This window comes from Patiria miniata, unplaced genomic scaffold (assembly GCF_015706575.1).
Source record: "Patiria miniata isolate m_02_andy unplaced genomic scaffold, ASM1570657v1 HiC_scaffold_18, whole genome shotgun sequence".
NCBI lineage: Eukaryota > Metazoa > Echinodermata > Asteroidea > Valvatida > Asterinidae > Patiria > Patiria miniata.
Window position 1 is genome coordinate 17,496,256 of NW_024037056.1, and position 27,222 is coordinate 17,523,477.

General features: G+C 41.4%; 5 protein-coding genes across 6 annotated transcripts; 3 read left to right on the forward strand and 2 right to left on the reverse strand.

Moving 5' to 3' along the window:
• Positions 1–978: 978 nt before the first annotated feature.
• Positions 979–4,877, reverse strand: LOC119725200 (histamine H2 receptor-like). The gene is made up of 2 exons (XM_038196562.1): positions 4,851–4,877; positions 979–1,953 (listed from the first exon to the last, which is right to left on the reverse strand). The coding sequence occupies exons 1-2, from the start codon at positions 4,875–4,877 to the stop codon at positions 979–981; spliced, it is 1,002 nt and encodes a 333-aa protein (XP_038052490.1).
• Positions 4,878–5,161: 284 nt separating this feature from the next.
• LOC119725201 (somatostatin receptor type 4-like) lies at positions 5,162–6,193 on the forward strand. The gene has a single exon (XM_038196563.1). It carries the CDS (start codon positions 5,162–5,164, stop codon positions 6,191–6,193), a length of 1,032 nt encoding a protein of 343 aa, XP_038052491.1.
• Positions 6,194–7,704: 1,511 nt separating this feature from the next.
• LOC119725202 (neuromedin-U receptor 2-like) lies at positions 7,705–8,727 on the forward strand. Its single transcript, XM_038196564.1, has one exon. The coding sequence runs from the start codon at positions 7,705–7,707 to the stop codon at positions 8,725–8,727; it is 1,023 nt and encodes a 340-aa protein (XP_038052492.1).
• A 5,558-nt stretch (positions 8,728–14,285) lies between these two features.
• On the reverse strand, positions 14,286–15,464 carry LOC119725203 (V-set and immunoglobulin domain-containing protein 1-like). Its single transcript, XM_038196565.1, has one exon. It carries the CDS (start codon positions 15,462–15,464, stop codon positions 14,286–14,288), a length of 1,179 nt encoding a protein of 392 aa, XP_038052493.1.
• A 3,797-nt stretch (positions 15,465–19,261) lies between these two features.
• On the forward strand, positions 19,262–25,938 carry LOC119724962 (serine/threonine-protein kinase RIO3-like). 2 transcript variants are annotated; one of them, XM_038196301.1, is made up of 12 exons: positions 19,262–19,341; positions 20,265–20,484; positions 20,830–21,005; positions 21,695–21,826; positions 22,293–22,405; positions 22,857–23,000; positions 23,300–23,427; positions 23,586–23,750; positions 24,128–24,287; positions 24,527–24,697; positions 25,293–25,400; positions 25,602–25,938. In XM_038196301.1, the coding sequence occupies exons 2-12, from the start codon at positions 20,291–20,293 to the stop codon at positions 25,788–25,790; spliced, it is 1,680 nt and encodes a 559-aa protein (XP_038052229.1). In that variant the 5' UTR covers positions 19,262–19,341; positions 20,265–20,290; the 3' UTR covers positions 25,791–25,938. The 2 variants fall into 2 exon arrangements, with proteins under 2 accessions (XP_038052229.1, XP_038052228.1); XM_038196300.1 differs by having other exon boundaries at positions 19,288–19,608.
• The last annotated feature ends 1,284 nt before the right edge of the window (positions 25,939–27,222 follow it).

Sequence of the window (27,222 nt, forward strand, 5' to 3'; positions counted from 1 at the left end):
ACAACTTAATCTACTGAGCGAAACTGACATAACCACATGTTTTTACCACAAACCGAAGCTATAACATAATTAAATTACAATTTAATTTAACATTAAAATATATATGAAACATGTTAATTAGAAAGCACTCACAGAGCGCAATCATCCCCCAGATGGTCAGTACATCCAAAAGAAATACTGGGAATTCGGTATTTTTTACTAATTCGATCACAAAGAATCGATCTAGGTGGTCTGTGACATTAAAAATACCTTGTCCTAAGGGTCGTTTTCACAAAAGAGCGACATGTATATGTCGCCTGAATAAGGTGTGTCGCCCAATTGCGGATGCACACATTATTGTATGCTCACTGCAGGCCACCTACGTTCAGTGCCGATCCTGCACTGAGTCGGCGCTTGATAATAGGGATCGGGTGGTTTTTAGCAGATAATTGAAAGCTTTGATAAATCAGGAGTTGATGTTTGGCAAGAAACGAAGGCAATAATGTACATGTCTGACTGTCACTTAGAAAACTGCAGTATCGCTTTCTTTGATAAAATGAGTAAATAATGCCTTTAATTATGAATGACAGTATTTTTTTTCTTCCGTTATTAAATGAAATCAGATTCAGGACGAGCTGCCGATCCCAATATGCACAACGCACGCGTAGTATTGTGTTAAGTGACTTCCTCCTCTGAAGTTATGACGTCACACTGTGTTTACGTGTGTGCTTTCCTATGGAGCCAGTGGGGGCTCACGGTCCATTGCAGAGCACCGTAGGAAAGTACACACGTAAACAAAGTGTGACGTCATTAGTACTGAGGCTTATTTGTCTATTGTTAAAGGTCAATGTAAAATGGGTTCGATTTTGTCATAAGGAGAGCCACCTAAATTCAGCACCAAGCTCTTAGCAGAGGGTAAAGGCTTAAGTGGGCACGACATCAAGAACTGAAATGAAATGAAACAACTTACATTCCACTCAACTCTCACAGTGGCACCATCTAAACGTCAACTCTGTTATTGCCGTGCCTAGAAAAACAGCAGCAAACAGCCGCCTTAAGACCTTGCTTGAATTTCTTGTACTTGAACTCGTAGATGATGGGGTTAATGACGGAGTTGAAATAGAAGGCAAAGGCAGACATCGAAGCGACGTACTTGCTACTCGTTGTACCACAGAAACTAAGTTGGCTCTCGTCCGCTGTGCCCAAGCAAAGAAGAACATGTATATATCCCGGTGTCCATAGGATAATGAGAGCTCCTAAGACGATTGTAAGCATGCTGACAAGACGCCGTCTAGCTATCACAAGATCATAGGCTGCTGCCCTTGCGTGTTGCAGGTTCAGGGCTTTAGCTTGTCTTTTGAGAGTGACTTGAATCTTGTAGTAGGCCAGACTCATCAGTGTTAGGGGCAGTAAGTAGGCCGTGAGAAATGCAAACGTTTTTGTAAACTGCACAGAAAGTGACCAATGAGAATGTTTGGATGCCGAGCAAGCCCGATCGGGATCGTCGCTGGGTTCGATGCTAAAGAGTACTGGTACCGAAAAAACAAATGACGTCACCCACATCAGGGCTATCAGGATTTTCATCCGTGTTGCTGTGAGTTTCCTTGCATAATGTAGCGGATGCAAAATAGCAACATACCTTTCTAATGTTACCACACAGAGATTGTAAGCCGAAACATAGCTCAAGGCCCATGTTAAAAAACCGGACGCTACCAATCTGCAAAATAGCATTTTGCCGCCAAAACTGGCCGGCACATAATCAATGAATATACAATCAGGGACAGCGGTCAAACTGCTGAAAAATACTGCCAGACACAACAGCATGTCAGCCACGGCTAAATTGACCAGCAGATAGTTCGTCATGTTGTGTAGGAACTTGACGCGCAGGATGACGTAGCACACTAAGAGGTTTCCTAAGACACCGATAACTCCCTCTGCTGCCATGATCTGACAGACCCACTTGCCGGTAGTAGTCTCCGGGCTGTCAACAGGTCCCAGGGTTGAATTCATAGTTGAAATTTGCAGCAAATTGTTTGCCATTGACAAATTTTGTTAACTTATAGGGCCTAATCCTTAGATCGTCAAAATCTGTTGGGCATTTGAGGGCGGCAGTGTGGTTAAAGGATTCCTAGCGAAAAGCCTGCCTAAGGGGCCGGTTGAAATCAGCTGTGGATTACACGTACCAAGAAATGCACATGACAGCAATAAAGAAGTCAGTGTTTGTCTTTCACCACAGAAAGTAAGCTGCAATGAAATTATCTTTAAGAAAGGAGAGCATCCATCGAGAACTAGAAGTGCTGTGCTTTTGTAGCAAGCTTGTAGCTTATCATGCACGCTGTATGCTTACTGAAAGCCACTTGGCGGCTGCTCACTAGCGCACAGTATCCTTCAACATTCAGCGTCATGTTATTCTGGATCACATGATTTTTTTTGCAGTCGATTGTCAAATGCTAGATAAATGAATGATTGATGAGTGCGGCAAAGAAGGCAATTATGTTCAGATCTGGTCGTAATTTAGAGGGGTAATATACCGCCTTTTTTGATAAATAGTCCGTGGATAAATTGAGTAAGAGACACGTAGGCCCCACTTGTCATTAATCTGTATTCTCCCCGTCACTGATGTCCGTCGGTTAATTTAGGGGATGACAGGCAACTTACCAGGGAAATTACTGCTTTTCTTTCACTCAAGTTCGTTTTTTATAAGTCACTCATTAAAATTAAATCTGAAATAATCTCGAGGTAAACGAAACAAATAATGAACAAGGAATGCAAATTCGGGCGTTGCACAGTGCAGTGCGCCACCAAGAGTTTGCCACAGAGAGTTCATTTTTCCCATTGCATTGTGGGAGATGATCGACAAATTCGCAGCGCGGGAGATTTGAATTCGTTAGTTTTTCCGGTCAGTTGGTTCGTCAGCGTATAATTCGAGTATCTATTTGCCCGTTTCTTTTCATTTACTCACTGTTTTTAGTAAGGCGGCAAAAGACTGTGCCCCAATTTATAACAAAGTTAGCTGAAATCCTACTGACACTCATTCAAATGGGCCGTGCTTTATTGTCGACCGTAAATTTGAAAAACGGACTTTGCATGGGAAACTCTTGGTGGCGCATTGCATCGTGAATCGCCCGAATTATAGGATTGTATTGTGAGCCCAAGTGTGAATTCTTGTACTCTTCGTTGCAAAACACCGAAAAGGAAAACGAAAATAGAAGAGGTTTTCCAACTTAACATATTATGGTATATTCAAGTCCAAGCATAACACACTCGATCTGCTACATAGCATTTAGCAAATCTCCATCGCACATAAAAACATAAGAACAAGTCACGTGAAACATTTCCAATAAATATGCCTCTATTTAAATATCTCTATTAATGTTGATTGCTCGGTAGAGCGTATGTATAAGTGTGTACGTACGTGAATAAAATTATTGTAGAGCGCCGCAAATAAAAATTAAAAAAACCAATACAAAAAAACAAAAGCGTTAATGTTATACCAACCTAAAATAAAATCGCCTTGAATATTGTTACACCACATTAGATTTATGTCGGAAAGTTAATATATTCACATCGTCGAATTTATACGAAGCCGTCAAAATGGTCAAGTGAAAGTACCAAAGGTTTTATATAATGTAATAACAGAGAAGACGGACAGTACTACATCCAATTAAGTGACAGTCAACATTCATCGTCTCTTGACATCTTTAATTAAAAGCTCTGAGTCGTGTTAGATAATAATTTACCATCACAAAATTCTCTCCACAACCAATAAAAGTGTCGCAGCACTTGATGGGTGCTCCACGGAGCACGAGTTGCATGCAGTGAACTAACAAGAGCAGAATAAAATTGAGCACTGTAGCGAATGTTGACGAATACAGCCTTATCGTCCTGAAAGACATTAGCATAATTGCTGGCTGATGAATGCATTGACAAACTACCACTATAGATGTTTTCCCTTCAACAGCCGCTCGAAAACACTCTGACTCAAAATTGATCACATGGACTTTGATGTGGGTCATAACCACTTGTTTGTGATTCACGGACTTTGAAGAGCTGTGCTATTTTGAACAAGGTGTGGTTGCACATATTATGTTTAGGTATCTTCAAAATGCACATGCACCAGCGACGCGTCCAAAAGCGTGATGACAGAACAAACTAGCTACAAACTCCTACCGTCGGAACAATTCTACCTTCATCCACATCCCTTCGTGAAGGAGGAATGGTGAGTGAAAACTATTGAATTAAAACACTGACGTACAAGACAAGCCTGATCCATGACAAAACCTGCAATTAACAGAGTTCCGTTTGAATAAGCAAAGTTTACATTGGTGGGACAGAAAGAGACATCACCACCAGAACCAAGGAACACAAAGCACGGGGCCAACACGGGCAAACATGGACTGAAGGAAAAACCTCGACTATCAATCGTCGCACAGTAAACAACCCCATCATTAACTGGGAACAACCAAACCACCACCGGCATAGAGCATTGGCGACCCGCCTTTTCCGAGGCAATCGAGATTTACTACCGCAACACAGTTCCACAATGTATCAGCTAGGCCTATATCATCAACGACATGATGAGCTACCCACAACTCAACGAGCAGCCTAACCATAGGCCCATGGTCTGTTGGGATTAGGTCCATGGTCCTCTTAGTACGCCTATGGGTCTTCTGCACGTTAGACACTTATCTCTCATTCCTGCCTGCATCTGTACCTCCACTCAACTGACACGCTACAGCGATTTAACGCACAGGTGTCCATCCGACACCTGTGCTACCCGCACACGTCCGTGATCACCACGGATCCGCCACACCGTACATCTTATCATTACGCCCTAGCGACCACCAGTGATTCCTGTTAAGCCCCAGCACCCCCAACAGTCCGGCAGTCGCCTGCATTAAGACATACAGGGCAAACTGTCTGAAACGTCTAGGTACCAAACCAGCTCCATAGCCGCAAGCGAGATTTGGCTCATGCTACTGCAAACCTCACATTTTTTTCACTTTCTATCATTCAAACTTTAAACAGCTTTTCTGTCACTTTTGACGGTGACCAGAAATACATCTCTCCAGTTTTATTGTCATGCAAAATAATGTGTCTTTCAAAAGAGAGTTGACGTCATTGTCAGAGCACCAAAAACATTAGCTGTAGGTTGCAAAGTGTATCAACAAAAGAACTAGCCATGAATGCAACTTATGAACCCGATGACAATGAGAAAGTAACTGACGACACGTGGATATGTCATATCATGGCAACAGAAGCAGTTATTGGTGTCGTAGGGAACCTTTTAGTGTGCTTCGTCATCCTGCGGGTCAAGTTCCTACACAACATGACCAACTACCTGCTGGTGAATTTGGCTGTTGCAGATATGCTGCTGTGTCTGCAAGTGTTCTTATTTTATCTTTCTGCATCAGAATGTGAACTCATCGCGTTTGCTCCAGTAGACGTTGGCCTGAGAGAATTGTTCTGCCGACTCATACGCTCAAGGTTTTTAGCATGGGCAATGTGCTATGCCTCTGCCTACAATCTCTGTGTGGTTACATTAGAGAGGTATATTGCCATAGTTCACCCTCTACACTATGCGAGGAAACTCACAACAGCACGGATGATAACTTTAATTGTTATGATTTGGATGATATCATTTGTATTGCCTGTACCATTTCTGTTTACAATCGAACCCAGTGATGACGTCAACGAGATTTGCTCAGAAGCGAATCACCCACACCCCGCTTTCCCAATTCTAGTCAGCATATTTTCTTTTTTCTTTGGATATTTGCTGCCCCTAACATTAATGAGTTTGGCCTACTACAAAATGCAGGTCACTCTGAAGAGACAAGCAAAAGCATTGAACCTGCAACATGCAAGGGCAGCTGCCTATGATCTTTTGATTGCTAGACAGAATCTGGTCAGCATGCTTAAAACTGTCTTAGGAGCTCTCATTATACTGTGGACACTGAGTTATTTAGCTACCCTTCCTTGTATAAATCTAACTGAGAAGGGTCTGTTCTTGTTCTGTGGATCAAAGGGCTACCGCTATACCAAAGTAGTTTGTAATTTACTATTTAATTTTAATTCAGTCATCAATCCAATCATCTATGAGTTTAAATACAAGAAATTCAGGCAAGGTCTTAAGGTAGCTTTCTGCAGCTGTTCTAAAAAGCATGGCGGTAACAGAGTTGACGTTGAGATGGACATATATGTTTGCAGGCAATAAGCCTAAACATACTTAATATTTCTGTAATGGTATAGTTACACCTAAATGACCCCAATCATAGTGCTGCGGCACACAATTTCCCTACTATCACTGAGAAGGTCCAACTTAATTAGAACAATCCCCGTGCGCGTAGGCGTTTGCTTGTAAAGGCCATCTAGAGACTTTATCCGCCTCCGTATAATAACTAGTGACGTGCTGTTAATTAACGGCGGGAAAAATACTGAGATGGATGATTAACGGCACCAATATCTTTACTCAATATATCGAAGAAGTCGGTCTTGCAGCTCTCTATAAATGACAGTCTGACATGTACATTGTTGCCTTAATTCTTTCATCAACTTCTCATTTCCTGAATCTTCCAATCATCCGCTTAAAACCATCATTATCCTTTATATAAAGCGCCGACGCAGTGCAGCTTACGCCACTGAGCATCAGTATATATATGACCAGCTATATGTATATAGCATCAGTATATATATGACCAGCTATATGTTTGCTACAAGCACAACATTCGAAATACTCGATCAACATACTTTCAGTGGTATCGGTGAGAGATCTATCTGATTAAAAAAAAACTGATATCAAACAATATCTGTATTTGAATGGAAATCAACTCTTTAACGATGCAATGGATACCGTCCTTAGCATTTCTTCGTTAGTGAGGAGTGGTGGTTGAAAACTGTTGATAAAAAAATACTGACGCAAAAAGACAAACAAATCCCAAGGACAAAAAGCTGCAATTGACATAATTCCGTGCGAATGCGGTTAAGTCTATTATGGCGGGACGGAAGAAGACCTGAACCAAGCAAGGAACGCAATGTACGTGGCCAACACGAAGACTGCGAGAATCGCCCATCACCAAACGTTCGCACAGTGAAGATCACATCAACTCAACTTAACAATTTAACCGACCAAGCCTGATCGCCAGCATCGACCAGGGACACCCCGTCTTCACCGAGATAGCATCCAGAATTACAAGCCCAGTACAGTTCCTCCAGACGTCAGCTATATCGCCATCAACATCTGACACCCACTACTCACCAAGTAGGCCAACCTCTCTTAGGGCCATCGGTACATCCAGGGATATCCTATACCTTGGCACCCGTCCACCATTCCTTCCTACACCTGTTCGTCCACTCAACTGACACGCTTCATCGAATGCACAGTTGGTCACCCCTCTTAAGCTCAGTATCCCCAGCAAACCGGTAGTCTCCTGAAGACGGTCAGACAATACTGTCCGAAACGTTGAGTTACCAAACTGATTCTTTTCAATGATGTCAGCGGAACCAAGCATAAGTCTAACAGAGAATATACTACATAGTGCTGCCACAAACCTCACATCTTTTGACTGTCCACGCTGCAAACCTTTACGTTTTACGTAAATACTTGGATTGATAACATTTTCTATCACATGAATGTGAACAACAAATGAATCTCTCTAATAGTTAACATCATTATCAGAACACCATACTAAAACCGTCAGCGGTGGGTACCAACAAAAACGATTAGCCATGGATGGACCTTACGAACAAAACGACAATAAGGAACTGACTGGATTTAAAGGGATTTGTCAGTTCATGGCAGCAGAGGGAGTTATTGGTGTCTTAGGGAACCTCTTGGTGTGCTACGTCATCTTGCGTGTCAAATTCTTACACAACATGACGAACTACCTGCTGGTGAATTTGGCTGTTGCTGATATGCTGCTGTGTCTTCAAGCAGTATGTTTCTATCTCGTTACGCCAGCCTGTACGCTTATCGCGTTTGCTCCCGTAAACATCGGCGTGAGGGACTTGTTCTGCCGACTTGTAGCCTCAAAATTTTTAGCATGGGCATTGGCCTTTACCTCTGCCTACAATCTCTGTTTGGTTACATTAGAGAGGTACATTGCCATAGTACACCCTCTACACTATGCGAGGAAACTCACAACAGCAAGGATGGTTACTTTAGTTGTTATGGTTTGGGTGATATCGCTGTTATTGTCCGTACCTTTTCTTTTTACAATCCAATCCAGTGATGACTCCAGCAAGGTTTGCTCAGCAGTAAGTTATCCACATCCTGCTTTCCCGATTCTGGTCAGCTTATTTTCAGTTTTCTTTGCATATTTGCTGCCTCTAACATTAATGAGTTTGGCCTATTATAAGATGCAGGTCACTCTCAAGAGACAAGCAAAGGCCCTGAACATGCAACATGCAAGGGCAGCAGCCTATGATCTTGTGATCGCTAGACAGAACCTGGTCAGCATGCTTAAAACTGTCTTGGGAGCTCTCATTGTCTTATGGACACTGTGTTATTTAGCTACCCTTCCCTGCTTGCATCGAACAGAGCAGGGTGTGTTCTCCTTCTGTGGAACACAGAGCTACCGCTATACCAGATTAATATCTGTTTTACTGTTTAATTTCAATTCAGTCATCAATCCCATCATCTATGAGTTTAAATACAAGAAATTCAGGCAAGGTTTTAAGATAGCTTTCTGCAGCTGCTTCAAAAGGCAGGGTGGTAACAGAGTTATGGACGTTGCGATGGTACCAATATGACATTTGAAGTATGTGGCTAAAGATTTCTGGAATGGTAGTAGACTAGCAAGTAGAGCAGTCAGCAGCAGGCCCCAATCATCATTCAGTTAGGTACAACTGTCGAAGAGTGACCAACCGTTTTACTTTGACCATCAACAGCAGACAAAGTGAATAGCATCTTAACTTCAGAGGAGGAGGTCACTTCAAAGAACATACGCATGCGTTATACATATTGGGATTGTATAAACTCGTCCTGGCCGCAAAATGACGCATGCTGATAACGGAAGAAAAAAATACTGTGATTGATGATTAGGCCTAAAGGCATAATTACTGTTTACACTATCATCGAAAGGCGGTATTGCATTTTGGTAAGTGACAGCCAGTACATTATTGCCTTCGTTGTCCCCCACTCATTAACTTCTGGTTGATCAAAGCTTTCAATCATTCGCTTAAAATCACCCGATCCTTAATATAAAGCGCCAAGGATGCGCCACTTAGCGTCAGTGGCCTACAGTCAGCATACAATAATGTACATGCTTGCTAACGGGACAGCAATCACAGTGCTCGAGGGATGTTTAGTTTTCTGATAACCGGCTAATTTGATATTTTCAATTTGATGCCTTAATTAAGAACTGTTTTAATTTGAGTTTCCTGACTGATTTTCAATATTATACAGTTCAACCTTTGTGCCAACGTCCATCCACAATTTTGACAATCAATTGTTGATATGAAAACAGTTCGAAGATTAAAAACATACGTGAAAGAGGTCAACCATGAATTCAACCCAGGAACCTGTTGACAGTCAGGAGACTACAACTGGCAGGTGGGTCTGTCAAATCATGGCAGCAGAGGGAGTTGTCGGTGTCTTAGGAAACCTCTTAGTGTGCTACGTCATACTGCGCGTCAAGTTCCTACACAACATGACGAACTATCTGCTGGTTAATTTGGCTGTAGCTGACATGCTTCTCAGTCTTCATGTATTTTTCTTTCATTTGACTGCTTTGTCCGACTGTAAACTCATCAATTATGTTCCGGCCAGCAATGTTGGCAAATTACTTTTCAGCAGATTTGAAGCATCCGGCTTTTTAACATGGGCCGTGTGCCATGCTTCGGCCTACAATCTCTGTGTGGTGACATTGGAAAGGTATGTTGCTATTTTGCATCCGCTACATTTTGCAAGGAAACTCACAGCAACACGGATTAACATTTTGATTGCCCTGGTGATGTGGGTGATGTCATTTGTATTTTCAGTACCTGTACTCTTTAAAACCGAAGCCAGCGACGATCCTGATCAGGCGTGCTCGGAATCCAAACACTCTCATCGGCCATGAACTGTTTTTTTGTGAACACGCTAGCATTTTTCACGTCCTATATACTTTAGGCCTAATACTGCCCCTAACACTGATGAGTCTGGCCTACTACAAGATTCAAATCAGTCTCAGAAGACAAGCTAAAGCCCTGAACCTGCAACACGCAAGGGCAGCAGCCTATGATCTTGTGATTGCTAGACGGCGTCTTGTCAGCATGCTTACAATCGTCTTAGGAGCTCTCATTATCCTATGGACCCCGGCATATATAAGTCTTCTTCTATGCTTGCGCACACCGGACGAGGGTCAACTTCTTTATTGTGGTTCAAAAGGCAACAGATATATCGGTGCAATTTGCAGTTTTGCCTTCAATTTTAACTCTGTCATCAACCCTATCATCTATGAGTTTAAAATACAAGAAAGTCTTCAGGTAGCTTTCTGCTGCTGTTTCAAAAAGAATGGTGGCAACAGAGTTGACTTTGAGGTGGCACCATTATGACTGTTAAGTAGCGAGAACGCGTTCCTGCTTGATGGGCCCGTGCAAGCGAGCGTGAGCTCACCTATTAACGGTGTCATGTGAAAATCTGACTCCTATGAAAATCGTTTCCCTTTTTCCTCTTAATGGTTAATCCCTCGCACGTGACAGGTCACTCTTCCCTATGTTATCCTAAAAATAGCACATTCTCGTACTTACGCTTGCGCAATACTACCAGTGAGTCAACATTTCATGGAGTCGGATATTCACGCTACACCGGAATGGGACTACGCCCTACGTGCGTGTGCGTGCGCCATTTCAAAAATATACTGACGTTATAATTCGAGTTTTGTGTGTATATTCAGACAGGAAAGCGGTTATAAACACAATTCACCTTTGGTACGTTCAAATAATGAATTATTTTTAAAAATGTATCTGTTTTGATTTCTTGGTGGAATATTATAAAGTGAGGGGATTCGAGAACGGAGGAGGACAGTAATGGGATGATTTTCCGTGAACTGAAATGTGGTAATGGCGGCTGCTGGGCCTGACGGAATATGTGGTAGCAAACTCGATACTTGTAATGAGAAATCGGCCTCAGTTTCCATGTATTGTTTCAGTGGCCATAGGATATTCTGTTAGTCCCAAAATTATGGAAATCCTCTGATGGTGACCGACTCTCCTAACTGTGAATAATTATATGCAGACCCATACGCGGGGGGGGGGGGGGCTTCCCCTCCCCCCCCCCCCCCCCCCCCCCCCCCCCCCCCCCCCCCCCTGAGTGTCATGACCTAGCGGTTGAGAGCACCGGACTCATGTTCTGGTGTTTCAGAGGCAACAGTGGCGTGGGTTCGAGCCCGGGCCCGGACACTTGTGACCTTAAGCAAGGCACTTAACCAGTATTGCTTCGTCCTTCGGATGGGACGTTAAGCCGGAGGTCCCGTGTGTTGTACATTGCGTAACGCACGTAAAAGAACCCAGTAGCACTTATCGCTAAGAGAAGGGGTTTGCCCCGATGTTTCTGGCCTCCTAGTTATATTCCCTTGTGGAAGTCCTTAGGAGAAGAACCAACCAAGTACCAATTGAGAATATGCTGAAAAAAAAGAGTGATTTTTTTTACGGGGGGGGGGGGGGGATGGGGGGGAATGTGCTTTTCCCCCTCTAGAAAAAATCCTGAAGACGCCACTGCGGAAACAGTTATTGCGAGGAAATGTTTTGCGAAGATAATCGGAGGATAATCGGTTACAATGACAAAGACAATGCCATTTCTATACGTGAATAACTAATATTTGATTCAAGGAAAAAGAAGGGTGGGTGATCTTTAATTATTGTTTAGATATCATGTATGTAAAACTTTTTGATGTTGGTGTCTACATAGAATGCTGGATTAGAAGTCTAATACTGGGAAATTGAGTGTTCAGAGCAATCAACGTAGTATTTTTAAGGAGCATGGAATTATTTAATGTTCATAGCGAATTTTAATTCTATATCAGCCAGTCCTCAAAGCGCCCCCACCGCTCTGTCATTTACTCATCAAAGCGCCCCCAACCGCCCTAGCACTCTAGGGTTTATTTCTTGAGGGGTAAATACAATTTAATATAATTTTATACAAGTACTTAAGCAGTGACGTAACCAGCAAGGGGGGGGGGAAGGGAATATTTGTGAAGGGATTACTACAAAGGTCTCGTAGTTATTATACATGTACATTTCAGAGAAATGGATAATATGCCATTATCATGTTGCAGCCATTTGATGTTTTCCCATTCAGATCAATGTAACCAAAGCGAGGCTGGAAGGAAAAATAGTCTGGTTCCTGTTTTCACAAAAACATTATCATTCAGTACTGTGATTGGATACAGGGAACATGACTGAAATGGTGGCAGCATGATAAAGGTCTATTGCTACAAAGTTAACATGCTCCAGTGTAAAATTCATTTCATGGACCTTTTAATTCATCTTCGGGTAAAAGGTATACATACAAAATTTAAAAAGAAATGAGAAGCAACAGAATAAGTCATATATCATGGTAAATATCAATTGTTAAGAATAAACATTAACGTTACATTCAAGTTCCATCAACATGTTCCTTAAAACTGTTCGTTGCCGTTATTCAAATGATTTGCAATGGAGTAATGCTATTTTGGCAATTGCTTACTGATTATCGGATCTGACTTATGCATGTTATGCTGTATGTGCTTTAAATATGTACAAATTGTGAAGTTATGGCCTTAAGTATCATATGATTATTCCATCATTTTTTCTTATTTTAATAAAGTAATCCTAATTATTTAATATATACGCTGCCGCCATTATTATATCTACAAAATACTAAAGCACTTTTTGTCTATGGAATTACAGTTGAAGGCATATAGGATCATTTGCATTTATTCCAAAAGTAACATACCGAAGTATTACCTTTAAAAAAATCATTGAGATTAATGATAGCACTTGTACTTCAAATCCCGTGAAGTTATTCCGTCTGGATTGCTGTCATTTTGAAAAAATCAAGATGATAAGTCAAGGAGCTGACTTTTAGAAACAAAGACTGTTGTAGACCAGACGGCATCGTGTTTTCGTGATCAAAAGGTTGGCATGGATTTTCACTGTTTTATCGAAAGGTGTAATGTCCACTGAGCTGAAACTTCAACAGGTTAGGTTTTTCAGATTCATCATTGGATTTCGGGTGGTATTTTTTGTTTGGAAACAACAAAATGCATGAAAAGCAAATGATCCTAAATGTATTAAAATAAACAGTTACGAATGTACTTTTGCTTGATAAGTACTTGGATATTGCTTCCATCGTATTTGGAGTATTTTACTCTCTTCGTTCTCTGTTCAGCAATCAACAATTCATCATGACGTCGTTCGTAGCAGAAAACAGGTGTGATTTCCGAAGAAGACATGCACATTTCTGATATTGTTGAGGTAATCTGGTTCAAAATAACCTAAAGTATTTTTTTTTTGCTTATTGCATTATTATATCACTTCTTCCACAATGTCTAGGTAAACGTTAATTGGCATTTCGACATAATAATACATCAATTAATAGCATATCACGTGCAGTCAACATTCACAAATGTAATTTTTTTCAACTTGTTAATTTATTTATAACGTAAAAGGGAAAATCTAATGTATGCATTGCATAAATGTTAAAAGCTCAAAACGCCGTTTCTATAAATAAACTTGATCGTTGTGGTTGCTGTACAATATCGTCCTCGTTGCTCACAGATGAGTCTGTATTGCAAAAATTATGATCATTATGATTATCATCTGATATTCCTTTATGTCGTCTGTTTTAATTAAAATGTCCTTGATAAATTAACACCACAGTTGTATTATAGTCACTCATTACTTTTACAGTTCAGCAGACTGTTGCGAATGTACATTACTTGGTACTTGCAATTTGGTTTATACTTTTCATTGTATAATTGCAATATTTTATTCTATTCTAGATAGCATTGATAACACCCCTCCAAACTCGAGTTTTAAAACTCATATAAGAACTGTGAACAGATCTCATATTGCAGGCGATATCGCGGCCTCACAAACGTTACTGCAAAAACGGTCTTTAGCAATTGAACACTAATCTTTTCTAAACATCACTTCCTTGCTATCATTGTCTAAACTTGTTTACTAAACATTTAGAGCATTGATGGATAAAATTTAACAATTGAACATTGATGTTTAGGCATTGGACACGTAATGTTTATAGCTTCTAAACATAATTTACAAGTTGATAGCAAGATTGTGTATATTTGCTAAATACAGTTTTTGGGGAGTAAGGACTGTCTGGCGTTTCACTCGAGATCTCCTGGAACGACAAGTTTCCATCGGGGAGATCGCTTCTCTCTGCCTTGAGTGATGTTTATGTTCACGTACGTCGAGCGGTCGTCACTTGCCGCCGCACCGCTGTTCTTATGATCGTTAGGAATATAACAGTATAGTGACTCGGCACGCGTAGCTGCGGCTTTTGGGGCATCTTCGTACCTACTAGTGTTTGGTTGTGAGGAGATATCGAGGCCTGCTAGAGTAGCTTGTTGAGACTGGGCTATCTGGCGCTGCGATCCTGAAGATCTTTTCTTCACTTTGACACATGTAATCACCACAGCGATGGCTAGCAGCAGAATGAGCAAACCTCCAACGGCGCCCCCAGCCTTAACCACGGAACCCGTCAACACACAGTCAACGGTGGTGGAATCAGGACTCGGACTCGAAGTGGCCGAATCAGGACTCGGACTCGAAGTGGCCGAGACGTTTGTCAGACCACGTAGCGGTAGTACGGTGCAGCTGGGTCCGTCGGTAGGGTCGCGGCCGGCTACGCACGTGAACTCTTTGTTCCTAACATGCTCGGTGATGTAAAGATGCAGGATGAACCCTTCTCCGGGACTGGTCAGCGTCGTGGGTCCTGGAGAGACCAGTGGATGAGAGCCGGACTCGAGCCAGGTCAGCTGGGTAGGCGCAGCATGCGGTGGGAGTCTGCACGCCAACTTGGCGATCGTACCGACACTGGGCACTTCGGGATGAACTTCACAGTTTGGTTGGGCCGTGGAATTCCCACTTGGTTGGGCATTGACTGTCAAAGCAACGGCTCCCTTCACTTTATCAATAGAATTAATACGCTCGTGAAGGAGACATTCGTAAACGCCCGCATCTTCGCGGCGAACTTTTTGAATAGTGAGAGTGTACAATCCATCATCCTTTGATGCAGTCATGCGATCCTTGAACTGATTTTCGACCCGTCCACATTGTGTCAGGTATTCCACAATATTATTACCAATTCTTTTCCAATACAAAAAATTAACGTTGAATGACGGGCAGTCTGGCTCTTTATCGAAGCGGGTTGCTTCTTGGCAGACCAGAGACACCTCATCTCCCTCAGTTACTGATTTTTTCTCAATGGGAGCAGCGAAGTTCAAGTCAGATGATACGGTCGTAACAGCAATCACAGCAACGGCAAGGAGAACCAAAGGAAACATGCTGCACAATGTCTTCTCAATGTCCCCAATTGATTTGGTTAAGGAATGTATAAAGATCTTCGAATCGCAACAGTGATACAACTAAAGTGTCCTCACATTGGCAGTCGAATGGTGGTTTTCACGGATATGTCTGCAAACGTGGTACAGAGTTGTACGTCTGTTACACACATCAATTACTTCGTGTCCAGGAACATTTTTCAAGGAAATGTATTCGTCTGTAAATCTGTAAACTGGCCTTTTATGCCCTCACAAACAAGCAAAATCATCATTCGATGTTGTTGTTTCAAAGAATTTCGACAGTTTTGAATTTCCGTCCCGCCTTTCACGAATTGTTTTGGTGTGTTTTTTTTTCGAACCACATCCTTAACTTTTTCCCCGTTTATCAATTACGAAATCAAAACATTAGACTAAAAAAACATTCAGCCTACATTCCGACCGCATACTTCCGCTACGGTCAAATATGGCTGTTTATTAATCCTCTTTACCAATGTTGGCAAATGTAGAGACAAAGTGTGACAAAGTACATGTACACATTTCAAAATAGGTTTTGCAAGTACAGAGCCGCTGTGGTCATTGTTCCTCTGTGATAAACGCATTGTCACTTAAGTGACAATGCGTTTATCACTGAAGAACAATGACAACATTGGTAACGAGGATTAACAAACAGCCATGTTTGCATGTAAAAAATAAAATCTAGATAGCTCGTAGTTCATTCCGATATTCAGTGTACAAAAAAGTCAAGCTACACACTGGTTCCCGATCCTTTCATTCCAATGCGGGGAGGGAACCAGTCTCAATCGCTCCAATTGTTCAAATTACATGTAATTAAAATAGGGTCGTGTAAAAGAATAAGACCTTTTTTATCTCTGGACAGGAATGTTATGCAAAATAAAAATAAATCACGTATATTTTTTTATGCGTATACCACAAAACGTCAGCCGTGTCAGAAGTAAACAACAGGGATGTTTCGTCTTTTCTCGGGAAACGTGCGACATTATTTTCTATTCAAAAAGACGTTTGACATAGGATAACTAAATAAGCCAAACTTTTTTTTCGGGGATTTCAGTCCTAAATATCCCTTTAATTACTTGCGTGCATATGACATCGGATTGCCGTGCTGCGCACTGCATGTACTCACCGCACGTCCTGTGCGGTTTCCTGGTTGTGGGCCGGGGATTGCACAACTTCGACAACTAAGTTATCTTTAGGTAAATAAAAACGTAGGCAAATGTCGGGTCTCGTATGTGACGGCAAGCTAAGGGCAAGTTATCAACCAAGAACATTAATGACAGTACTTACACAACACGTATCACCAAAGAAAAGAAAAAGACAGCACAATGTCCAAAATTCTTTGTAAAAAAAGTGGTGGGTAGCCGTATCATTAGTCAGATAATTGCAGAGCAGAAGTAAAAAACGAATGTAGCACTTTAATGACTAACTAAAGAAACATTTGTGCATAAGCTTTCGTAGCAACAACTACTTTTTGAATAGTGAGGGTGTACAATCCGTCATTCTTGGATGCAGTCATGCGATCCTTGAACTTGGAGTTGACATGTCCACAGTTTGTTAGGTATTCCTGACTACTACTGTTCCAAAAAAAACGGTGAATGACTGGCAGGCTGACCCGTTATCAAAGCGGGTTGCTTCTTCGCATTTCAGAGTCACATTGTCTCCCTCATTCACTAAAGTCTCAACCGGAGAATCGAAGTTAGATGATACGGTCGTAGCAGCCACAACGGCAAGGAAAACCAAAGGAAACATGCTGAACAACGTCTTCTCAGTGTCCCCAATTGATTTTGTTCAGGAAGGTATAAAGGAAGATCTTCGAATCGCAACAGTGTTACAACTAAAGTGTTATATGACAATTGCAGTGGAATGAAAGTTTTCAATGATATTTCTGCAAAAAAACGTGGTACAGAGTTGTACTAACACACATCAATTTCTTTGTGTCCAGGAAATATTTTTAGGAAATTTATATCTGTGTAAATCTGCAAACAGACACCTTTTCCCCTCGCAAACCAGAATTTAATGTTGGGTTTTTTTGGGGTTTTTTGGTTGCTTAATTCAAAGAAAACCGACAGTTTTGAATTTCCGTCATGCCTTTCACGGTTTGTATGTTTGATTTTTTTTAACCACATCCGTTTATGTTCCTCTTGTAGTCATTTACGCAATTAAACATTTTGATTCCAAGAACATTCAATACACCGCTATAACGAACATTTGGCTATAACGAACATTTGGCTATAACGAACAATTATCCCCTTGGCTCCCGAAATAGTAAATTCTGTTGTAAATGTAATGCATGATCACTATAACAAACGACCACTATAACAAACATCTTTTGTGGACCCCGCCATGTTCGTTTATAAGGCATTATTCTGTAGTGACTATAACAATTTCGTCAGGTACAGTAGGCCTATTTTTCACTGGGAGATTGAAGGGAAACTGTAGTGGACTAATTAGTGCCTTCTTACACACAAAAAAGTCTCTGGTTTTACGGCGACAGAGGATCCAGGCGATCTTGTGTAAATATTGCAATATAATTTCCATCTCAACTTGATTCCAGACAACAAACGAAAATAGCCTAGTTGAAATTCAATTTGGAGCCAAAATCTACGGGCGCATCGTCAGTTTTTCTTTTTTCTTTCATAATAGTAAGGCTGTTAAGGTTGTGTGACGCAGTTGTGGACTTTTTACAAACGCATGAAACTTCGCAGGTCTTCACAGATCACGCCATGGAGAAAGCAAATCTGGAGCTGAATTAAGCTTTTCATGTCTGATCTCTGGTGACCTTTGAGATGTCGGTGACCTTTATACTCTATTAATAGCTATTGTTCTAGAGAATGGCACTTTCTTATGAACCAAGTCTATTTCATATGACTTCATACCAGTACTGCTTCATACCATGAAAATAATTTTCAGATGTGGGAAATTTCATATCTGACCCCTGGTGACCTTCGAGAGGTCAATTTAACTTTGAATACCCAGTTTGCCGCTATATCATTTAATCTTTAAAACGCCACGTTTTCATGCCCCCGAGTCTAAAATAGTGCAAAGGAAATGAATTATTCTAATTATTCTTCAGAATGTCATGAAGTCAGTTCCTCAAGACAATTTTGTCGTGACCCCCCCCCCCCCCCCCCCCCCCGCCCCCTGGGCCCTTTCTGTCCAACCGCTAATCCATTTTAAGAGTCCGGCTGCCCGAAGAAAAAAAATCTACCTTTCTACCTATGAGCACGGATGGTCCGATCCGTAGGCAACTTTGTTGTAACCCACACCCCCGCAACCCCCTCTTAATCTTACTTACCGATGCTCCTACCGGCGAGCATTTTTTTTTTGGGGGGGGGCATCTCGGTAAAACGAGATCATGGGCATGCAATTTTGATGTCGTCTCCCTCTTCACCAACGTCCCCACTACCGACGCCTGCAACATCGCCCCCCTCCCAATAAAACAAATTGTCGCCCCTCCCCCTCCCCCCCCCCCTGGAAATTTGGCAATCGGAGAAAAGCACAGTCCTGTAAGCTACCACGATTAGCGGGTTTTAACATAAAGTGCCTTTTCATGTTTGTGTAATTTCTTTTTCACGAAAACCTTTTTTTTCGCTAATGGGCTATCATGTTACTTCCCGTAGAAAGGGAATAGCGCCACCTATTGTATCATACCGGATGTCTATTTTGAACAGCGCCCCCATGGAAAGCTGCTGGTGTCTTGAAGCCAAATTGGAAACGAAGCCGGCGTTTCGTTAATATTCAATACTGGGAACCATACTTTTTGTGCATTCACCAATCGTGAAATACGATGGTTGGGAAACCAGACTTCCTGTAAGGCGCGCCAGTACGTGCGTATTTGCACTGACATGATATTGACGCACATACGGTAAATTTTGTGGCCCATTATTATTGCACAACTTCTGGAAATTAGTTATTTTTAGGTTATTAATAAACGCAAGGAAATAGTGCTTCTCTTGTTTTTAACCGACTGTAGGTTGACAACCAACCAACATCATTTCAATTTCAGCTGTTCTAACTGTAGCCAGTGTAGGTGCAGCCTTTACAAGCTGAAGTGAGAATTTACGTCTGTCGTCTGTTCAGCTGTTTGTTGGAGTTGCACAACAAACCCTAATCTGCATTGAACTACAATTTTGTAAGAATAACTCAGTCATCATGATTACTGATAGCCTAACTGTTTATCATTGTTTAGGATTTTACCTTTATACATTGTTATACCGAGACGATGATTGAAGATATAAAAGAACGATTACGCTTTTATCATTTTGTTTATTTGAAAGAATAATTGTGTTATTAATATAATTATTAGGCCTATGGGCCTACCTATAGAATAAAGACAAAGTGGGAATATTTAAAAGTAAAGTAAACTGTAATATGTTTCAATTTACAATGATTTACTACATAGGAGTACTAGTAGGCCTATTGTCGGCTCACATCTCAGATAGGTACTGTTAGTCGTTTACCCATTTTATTTTGCTTGGGCAATTGATTGTGCATGTATTCAAGTGTAACTACATGTAGTACAGAAAGAATGTAGTATCAAGACACCACTTCGTTGGTTGTGTAAGAAAGTCTATGCAGAGTCAAGAAGAATATCAAAGTAGGACTATTTCTAACAAAATTGGAAACTCGGTCCCAGCAAGCCCAAATTCATGTCTTTCAACATTTTTACAATGACTGACCTTCATTGAGATGATCCCTTTGATGAAAATAAGTGGTGTTAGGATGCAAGGCCAAAAAAAAAACATGTTTAGCGTGCCTGATGTTCCTCCAACATACATGTAACTACAGGTAAGACTCAAGGTGCTGTAACTAAGATGGCATCGACTGGTAAAGTCGTCACGCCCGTTCCAGAGACCTCCCCACTGCGAAACCCGTGGAAAGTTCCCGCTGCGACGGCCCCAGCATGCTCCCTGGCCAGCGTGATGGATGAGGAGTTTGCCAAGAAGTTGCAGCAAGATGAGGAGACGGGGACGGGAAGGGTTGATACAGGAGGACAACAGGCACAAAGGTAATTTACCTAGATGAATTGAAAACGGACCTTGGGACCCCCCCCCCCCCCCCCATTTTCTTGTATTGCATGTTTTCAGTACCTTACGTTTTGGGGCTCTCATACACAGTATTGAGAGTCTCAAATTTTTCGGACTACATGTAGTCTCATTCTTTGGGTCGTGAGATTACAAGGTCTTGGACTTGGAGGTATAGGGATTAGTCTTGGAAGTGAAAGCCTCAGTCTTTTGCAGAAGTAAAGGTCTCGGTGTCTGTCTTGGTCTTGGTCTCAGAGGCCTTGACTGTATCACTGCTAATTGTTGTCTATTTTTCACCAATACTCCGTCCCGCTTTACGCCTCCCTTAGTTCCCTGACTGACTACAAGTACGCACGGACCCTACAAGCTGCTAGCGGCAGCAGCAGTGGTACCACAGACACAGACAGCGACCTGCTGCTGGCTCAGATGCTGCAGCTGCAGTTTGACAAGGAACACGACGACTTGCTGGACGTGGAGGAGAAAAAGAAGAACGCCAACAGCAAAGGTACTTGCATAATTTGCATAATTTTTAAATAATTTATTTATGATAATATTCTCTTTTCCTGTAATTTTCAGAAATGGATGGATCTGGGGGTTAGTATTGTACAATGACGTGTTTAAAGTTTTGTGTTCATAGATGACGGAGAAACCAAGAAAAAAAAATGATGTTCTTGTAGTCTGGTGCCCTGACCCTACTTCAGACAAAATGGAGCAATGTATAGAAGTAATTGTCAGGTCAGGGAACCAGACTAGCTGGTTTGCACACATTCATGGATGTGTAACAGCTTGCAAACCAAATGTGGACTAACTATATCTGGTAAATTGGAGGCAGTATTTGAAAAAAGTCAGTTTTTTTTTTCAATGATGGTCGGCTGACCATCGTTGGAAATTGATACAAAAATTCCACTTTCCTTGAAAATGGCAGCACACCAGGTGCCATGATTTCACAGGATGCTTGAGACAATTATAATACCACGGTATTTCATGAAATTTTTTTTTTTTATTTTTTTTACGTTTGTAAATTTTGTATATGACCTTTACACTTCTTATTACAATCTGTCTAGAGCTAGACTGTTCAAGAGTGAATTGGAAGTAATGGGCATCCTTTGTGTACTTCGTAGTGCCATTAAATTGGTCACAGGTCCTTACTGAGTGTTTAACTTTTCTCTATTTTTTCTGTCATCACTTGCTCAGTGGGTATCTCCTATGCCAACTTCCGTGCAGTGCATCCAGCTATACGCAAAGATGATGAGTTTGCATTTGACGTTACCTCTGACAGTGATGATGAAGATGATGACGACGAAACATGGGAATACACTGAAAAGGGTCAGTGATGATGTACGGTTATGAGCACGGTCAATCGAGGGCCGGTGGTTGATTCGTTGGTTTTGTGTCAAACTGGAAGGCTGAAAGGGAGTGGTGTCTCTTGCCTCCAGAGCAATAGGCTCCTAAGATGTTAAAAGAGTTTAGCAATTGGTCATGGAAACCCCTAAATTTGTCTTAAAAAAAATCATGGAATTTCATTTCAAGTTATCTGTGGGAACATGGAGAAAAAAGAAAAAAAAGGTTAAAAACAAAAACACAAGAGATCCAAAGTCAATAATAAACCGTGAATATAATGTAAATATACAGCAAGACATAAGTACAGTATGCAAGTTTATTTTTCACGAAAATCCCAAGAATGATATCTTAGAAAGTAAGGGTTAAAAAAAATGTCATGTTTGAAAGGAGGATCATTTTATTCGTGAGAAATCACAGCAAACCTTTTGTCTGTGCGTTCATGTATCTGCAGGAGTGTCCTCACCAAAAAAGATCCCAACTACAAAAGACAAGAACGGCGTCATGACAACGAAACACGACGCTGCTGTTTGCGGGAGGAAGAACGCATCTAAAGTCATGGAAAAAGTGAGCAACCAAATTTTAAGGACGACAAAATTAAGTGAAGAGGGATTTTATCTTGCGACCTCCAAAAAAACCCCATTTTTTTCCAAGTTAAGCCGACTGAAGCAGAATTCCCATTGGACTTCCTTCCGGGGGGACTTTGTTGACGCGGTAGTTTTACAGCGTTGGGCTGTTCCCCTTGGACTTATCGGTGCCCCTGTTAATCTACCTTGACTGTTCGGAAACCTTCTGCGACAGTTCCGGGCATTATTGCAGTATTAAGCTGACAGGGACGTTTGTTCCCCGGCTGTCTTCATAATAATTTTCTGTTTCTACGGGAAAGTCGCGGTACGTTGACAAACAAACCTCACCAAGGGAATAATGACTTTAGTGGTGGAATGAGCTTGCTAAAATGTGCATGATGATTTTACGCTGTTTATAAGTCTTTTTCTGTCATGTTTTTCTTTGTGTTCAGTTCCCGCCAGGCTTCAACAGTGGTGACGACGTTGGAATGGACATGAAGCTCCCCAATAACGTCTTCAATTCACTCAAGCAGCACAGCCAGATGGCTGAGCGCAAGACGCATCGTGTGCATGAAAAGAAAGAACACTCCACTGCGGTAAGTCAGGAGAAAGGAGGATTTGTGTCTCTGTTTTGATTTGGATTGAGGTTTAAGGCGATGCTAACAGGGCATTGCTAAGTGAATGTAGATACAAAGCAGAAAATGTAGGCGCTAAGGCAGCATATGCATTTGAAAATACCATAGGTATTGTCACATACATTTACCTGTATTGAAAAATGTTATTAAAAATATTTATCTAAAAGGGTGTGCTATTATTGTAAAACAGTACAAAACAGAGAAAATTACATAAAAATATGTTCTATGTGGTCCCTTAAAACGCTCTTTGTACATTGTAGGTCATGGCCATGGACCCCAATACTAGACTACTCCTGTACAAGTTGGTCAACAACGGCATCTTAGAATCAGTGAATGGAACAATCAGCACTGGGAAGGAGGCCGTGGTGCTTCATGCTAACGGAGGCCAGTAAGTAGGATTGTGTTTGTTTGATTGTCTGTTGGTCTGTGTACTAACTGGTCAGACATGGGTCACATGATGACTTCCCAAGGCGCCTTTACATGCCATCGGCTTGACCACGAAGGTTATGTTTCCTCATCCTTGCCCCTTTCTTGTTCCCATATCAGGCACCAGAGGTTGCTGGTCCCACGTGAGTGCGCCCTCAAGGTCTTCAAGACGACACTGAACGAGTTCCGGACGCGCCGGAGGTACCTGCCCGATGCACTGAGTCGTATGAACCCACGCAAGATCATCAGCATGTGGGCTGACAAGGAACGAATGAACCTCAACATGTAAGTCATGACGTAAATTAAATATTGTCCGATTTCACTCCTGAAAGCCCGCAATAATCCTACTTTATCTTCAGTTTGTCCTATGTTGTATATTTGTTCTTTATGTTTGGGAAAAATGTTGATCCTACAGTCCTTCTGTTGTGCTTTTTCACCCGGGTCTGCTTGAAAACCTGTTAATCCCAGCACTACCATATACAGTCCTACCAAATTTGATTCAGCTTTTCTGTGTTGGTTCGGACAAATATGGTAGATGAGTCAGAACTGTCTGACCATGATTTCATCCTGTAGTGATGCACTGTTGCCATTCACTTCACTTTATTTCAAACACAGTCAGCGTTCCTTGTGTTTTGAGGTACTTCTTCAATCATTTCTTACAGGATGCGTAAGGCAGGCGTCCGTTGTCCAGAGGTCATTCTCCTCAAGAAACACATCTTGGTTCTGTCCTTCATCGGTGAGCATCAGCAAGCCGCTCCTAAGCTCAAAGATGCGCAGTTATCGCCTGATGACATGCTGCTTGCTTACGAACAGTGCACAGAGGTCAGTATAGGATGCAACGGTCTCACAAATTCATGTTTCTTACCATTTTGTCATGTAGCTGTGTGTCAACATCAGGAGTCCATTCCTTCTGAAAATACCGGATTTCATCTTGAGTCTTGCCTTCATGAAGTTACCAGAAAAGTTCTTATAATTATTTTTTGTAATTACTGAAACAGTGGCATGCCACCTGGCGCCTAACCAACTCGTTCAAAGTACACAGTGTATGATTATTTTACCAGATGATGGAGAGGATGTACAAGCGCTGCCAACTGGTCCACGCAGATCTGAGCGAGTACAACATGATGTGGTTCAATCACGAAGTCTGGTTCATCGACGTCAGCCAATCAGTGAAGCCATTTCATCCGGAGGGGCTCAAATTCCTGCTTCGGGATTGCACCAATGTCTCCAATGTGAGTACCGAGAAGTATGCTGATTGGTTGAGGCTTGTGTGCTCGGATGATGTCCCATTCATTTAAAAGCCAATCAGTGAAGCTGTTCTATCCAAGAACAAGAGAGTCTGGCTGTCTTGAGAATGAGCTATGGATTTGTGTGTCCTTTTGTCCTTTCGAACATTTCATTCAATTTTTTCAAAACTTTTAAAATTCTCGATATAGAGTTTGCATAATGACCGGTTTATACTTCACGTGATCGTGAAGCAAATTGGACGTCATGAAATTTACCAGAGCTCAACGTTTGTGGTTTCGCAGCATGAAAACTTGAACATTGTCGTGCTAAGTATGAACCAGACTTAACCCTTCAAAAAAGCTTGGAGTTTCCGTAAAAAGTGCTGAAAATTGCATTACGGTAAATTTCATGGATATAATGGTTTATTGAAATATTTTTTTTTACCTCTAGTTTTCCTCTTCAGAAGTTTTAGCTTCCCTTCTTTGAAGTATTTAAATCAGAATGAGTCCAATCTTCAGGAACCTCCAACCTCATACACCGCAACTCAGGTCATTTCAGAAAATTTGATTAAGAAAGTGAGCTATATATTTTCCTTCCCAGTTTTTCACTCATCGAGGTGTTCCAAATGTCGCCACACCCAGAGAGCTGTTCAACAGAATCACCGACCTGAATTTACAAGATGGGAGCGAGCAAGAATTCATTGCTCAGGTCAGTTACTGTGACATTATTATTTCCAACAATGCACAAGGATATATTTATGATTGATGGCTTGATTACATGTGATGTGTCGTGTCAAAATTCAGCTAAATTGGGCAGAGCTACAACACTGTTGTTCCGAGGCAGAAGCAGAAGGAAATCACCTTCAGATTTTTAGGATTCATTTTTTTGTGTGTTCTGGGGGTTTTTCAGATTGAGGTGATCACAGAAGCAGAGGAGTTCAAAGCCCTTGCGCCAGACGAGAAGAATTTTGCCTTTGACTACTTCTTTGAACAGACCACGGCAGAGAGGAGCGAACGAGAACGGAAGAAGAGCGAGGGACAGGGAGGGGGCGGAGATGACAGGCAAAAAGAGGAGGAGGAGGCGGACGATTCAAATTAATGTATTAGCCTGCTTTTAACTTTAATACTGAACTCCCTTTCACACTATCTGCTTTGGCCTCGTGGTTAAGGGCACTGGATTCGTGGTCTGTGGGTAAAGCTGCGGGTTGTGGGTTCAAGTCCAGTCATGGTGCGTGTACCCTTGAGCAAGGCACTTTGTCACTCATTGCTTCTCTCCACCCAGGAGCAAATGGGTACCTGTGAGAGCAGAGATGGTTATTGTGTTTGAATAAGCATGCTTTCGCCTAACAGGTAGCATCGAGCTGTATACTCCCCAGGGAGCTGAGATGGTATTTGGAATGTTTAATTGGCTCAATGATCAGGACTATTATTTTATAAATTAAATATGATGGTAGAAGGAAGAATATTATTTAAATGATTATGCAGTATTAAAGTGAGTGTAATAAATAAATTGGCAGGCAAGCTTAGTGACAGATTAACCCAAAGTTACGGAGCACCCTACAGAAGTCATTTCATTTTCACTGGAAAAGTACAGTGTTGTCGGCCGCCTGTATGAATCTTGCTTTAGATATAATGTCATTACAATAATTTATTGTTGGCTTTTGTCGAATATTGAAGTAGCATATTGTGAAAACAAACAAAAACATTTAGCAAGACTATTGAAAACCTAATAAAAACACACAAAAACGCAAATTGCAGTTGGTGTCACTTAAATCCATAAGTCGAAAAGTACTTCCCCCCCCCCCCCAAACAATTTAAAAACCCAGAAAAATATGGCCCTCTGGTGGCCCCGCCTCCCGGGGTGGATCCCGGCATTTTTTTGCAAATAAGGGGGGTGGGGGGGGGGTGTCAGGCCAGTAATGTTTTTTTAATCAGCGAATCAGTGCTGAAATGAAGATTGTTTTTTTCTACAAAAATACTGGTCACCACCGAGACTTCTGTCAACGCGTATCACGATCTGCCCAAAACTAAGAGAACAAAAATAAAACACACTTTGTGGAGACGATAACTCAAGAAAATCACATTGCACTATTGAAATTTCGTTTACTAATTGTTCGGGATATAGGACACAAAAATGCTGAAAATCGATAAGAACCCTTGAAGAATAAATTTAATTTGATTTAAAGAAATACACTGTACTAATCGCGAGAAATTCAATCCAAATTCAACTCACTTTTAGTTGAACAAAAATAAAGCACTCTTTGTGGAGACGATAACTCAAGAAAAACACATTGCAGTGCATTGAAATTTCGTCCAATAATTGTTCGGAATATAGGACACAAACAGGTTGAAAATCGACGAGAACCCTTGAAGAATAAATTTAATATGATTTAAAGAAATACAGTGTACTAATCTCGAAAATTTCAATCCAAATTCAACTCACTTTTAATTGAACAAAAATAAAGCGCTCTTTGTGGAGACGATAACTCAAGAAAAACACATTGCACTGCATTGAAATTTCGTCCAATAAT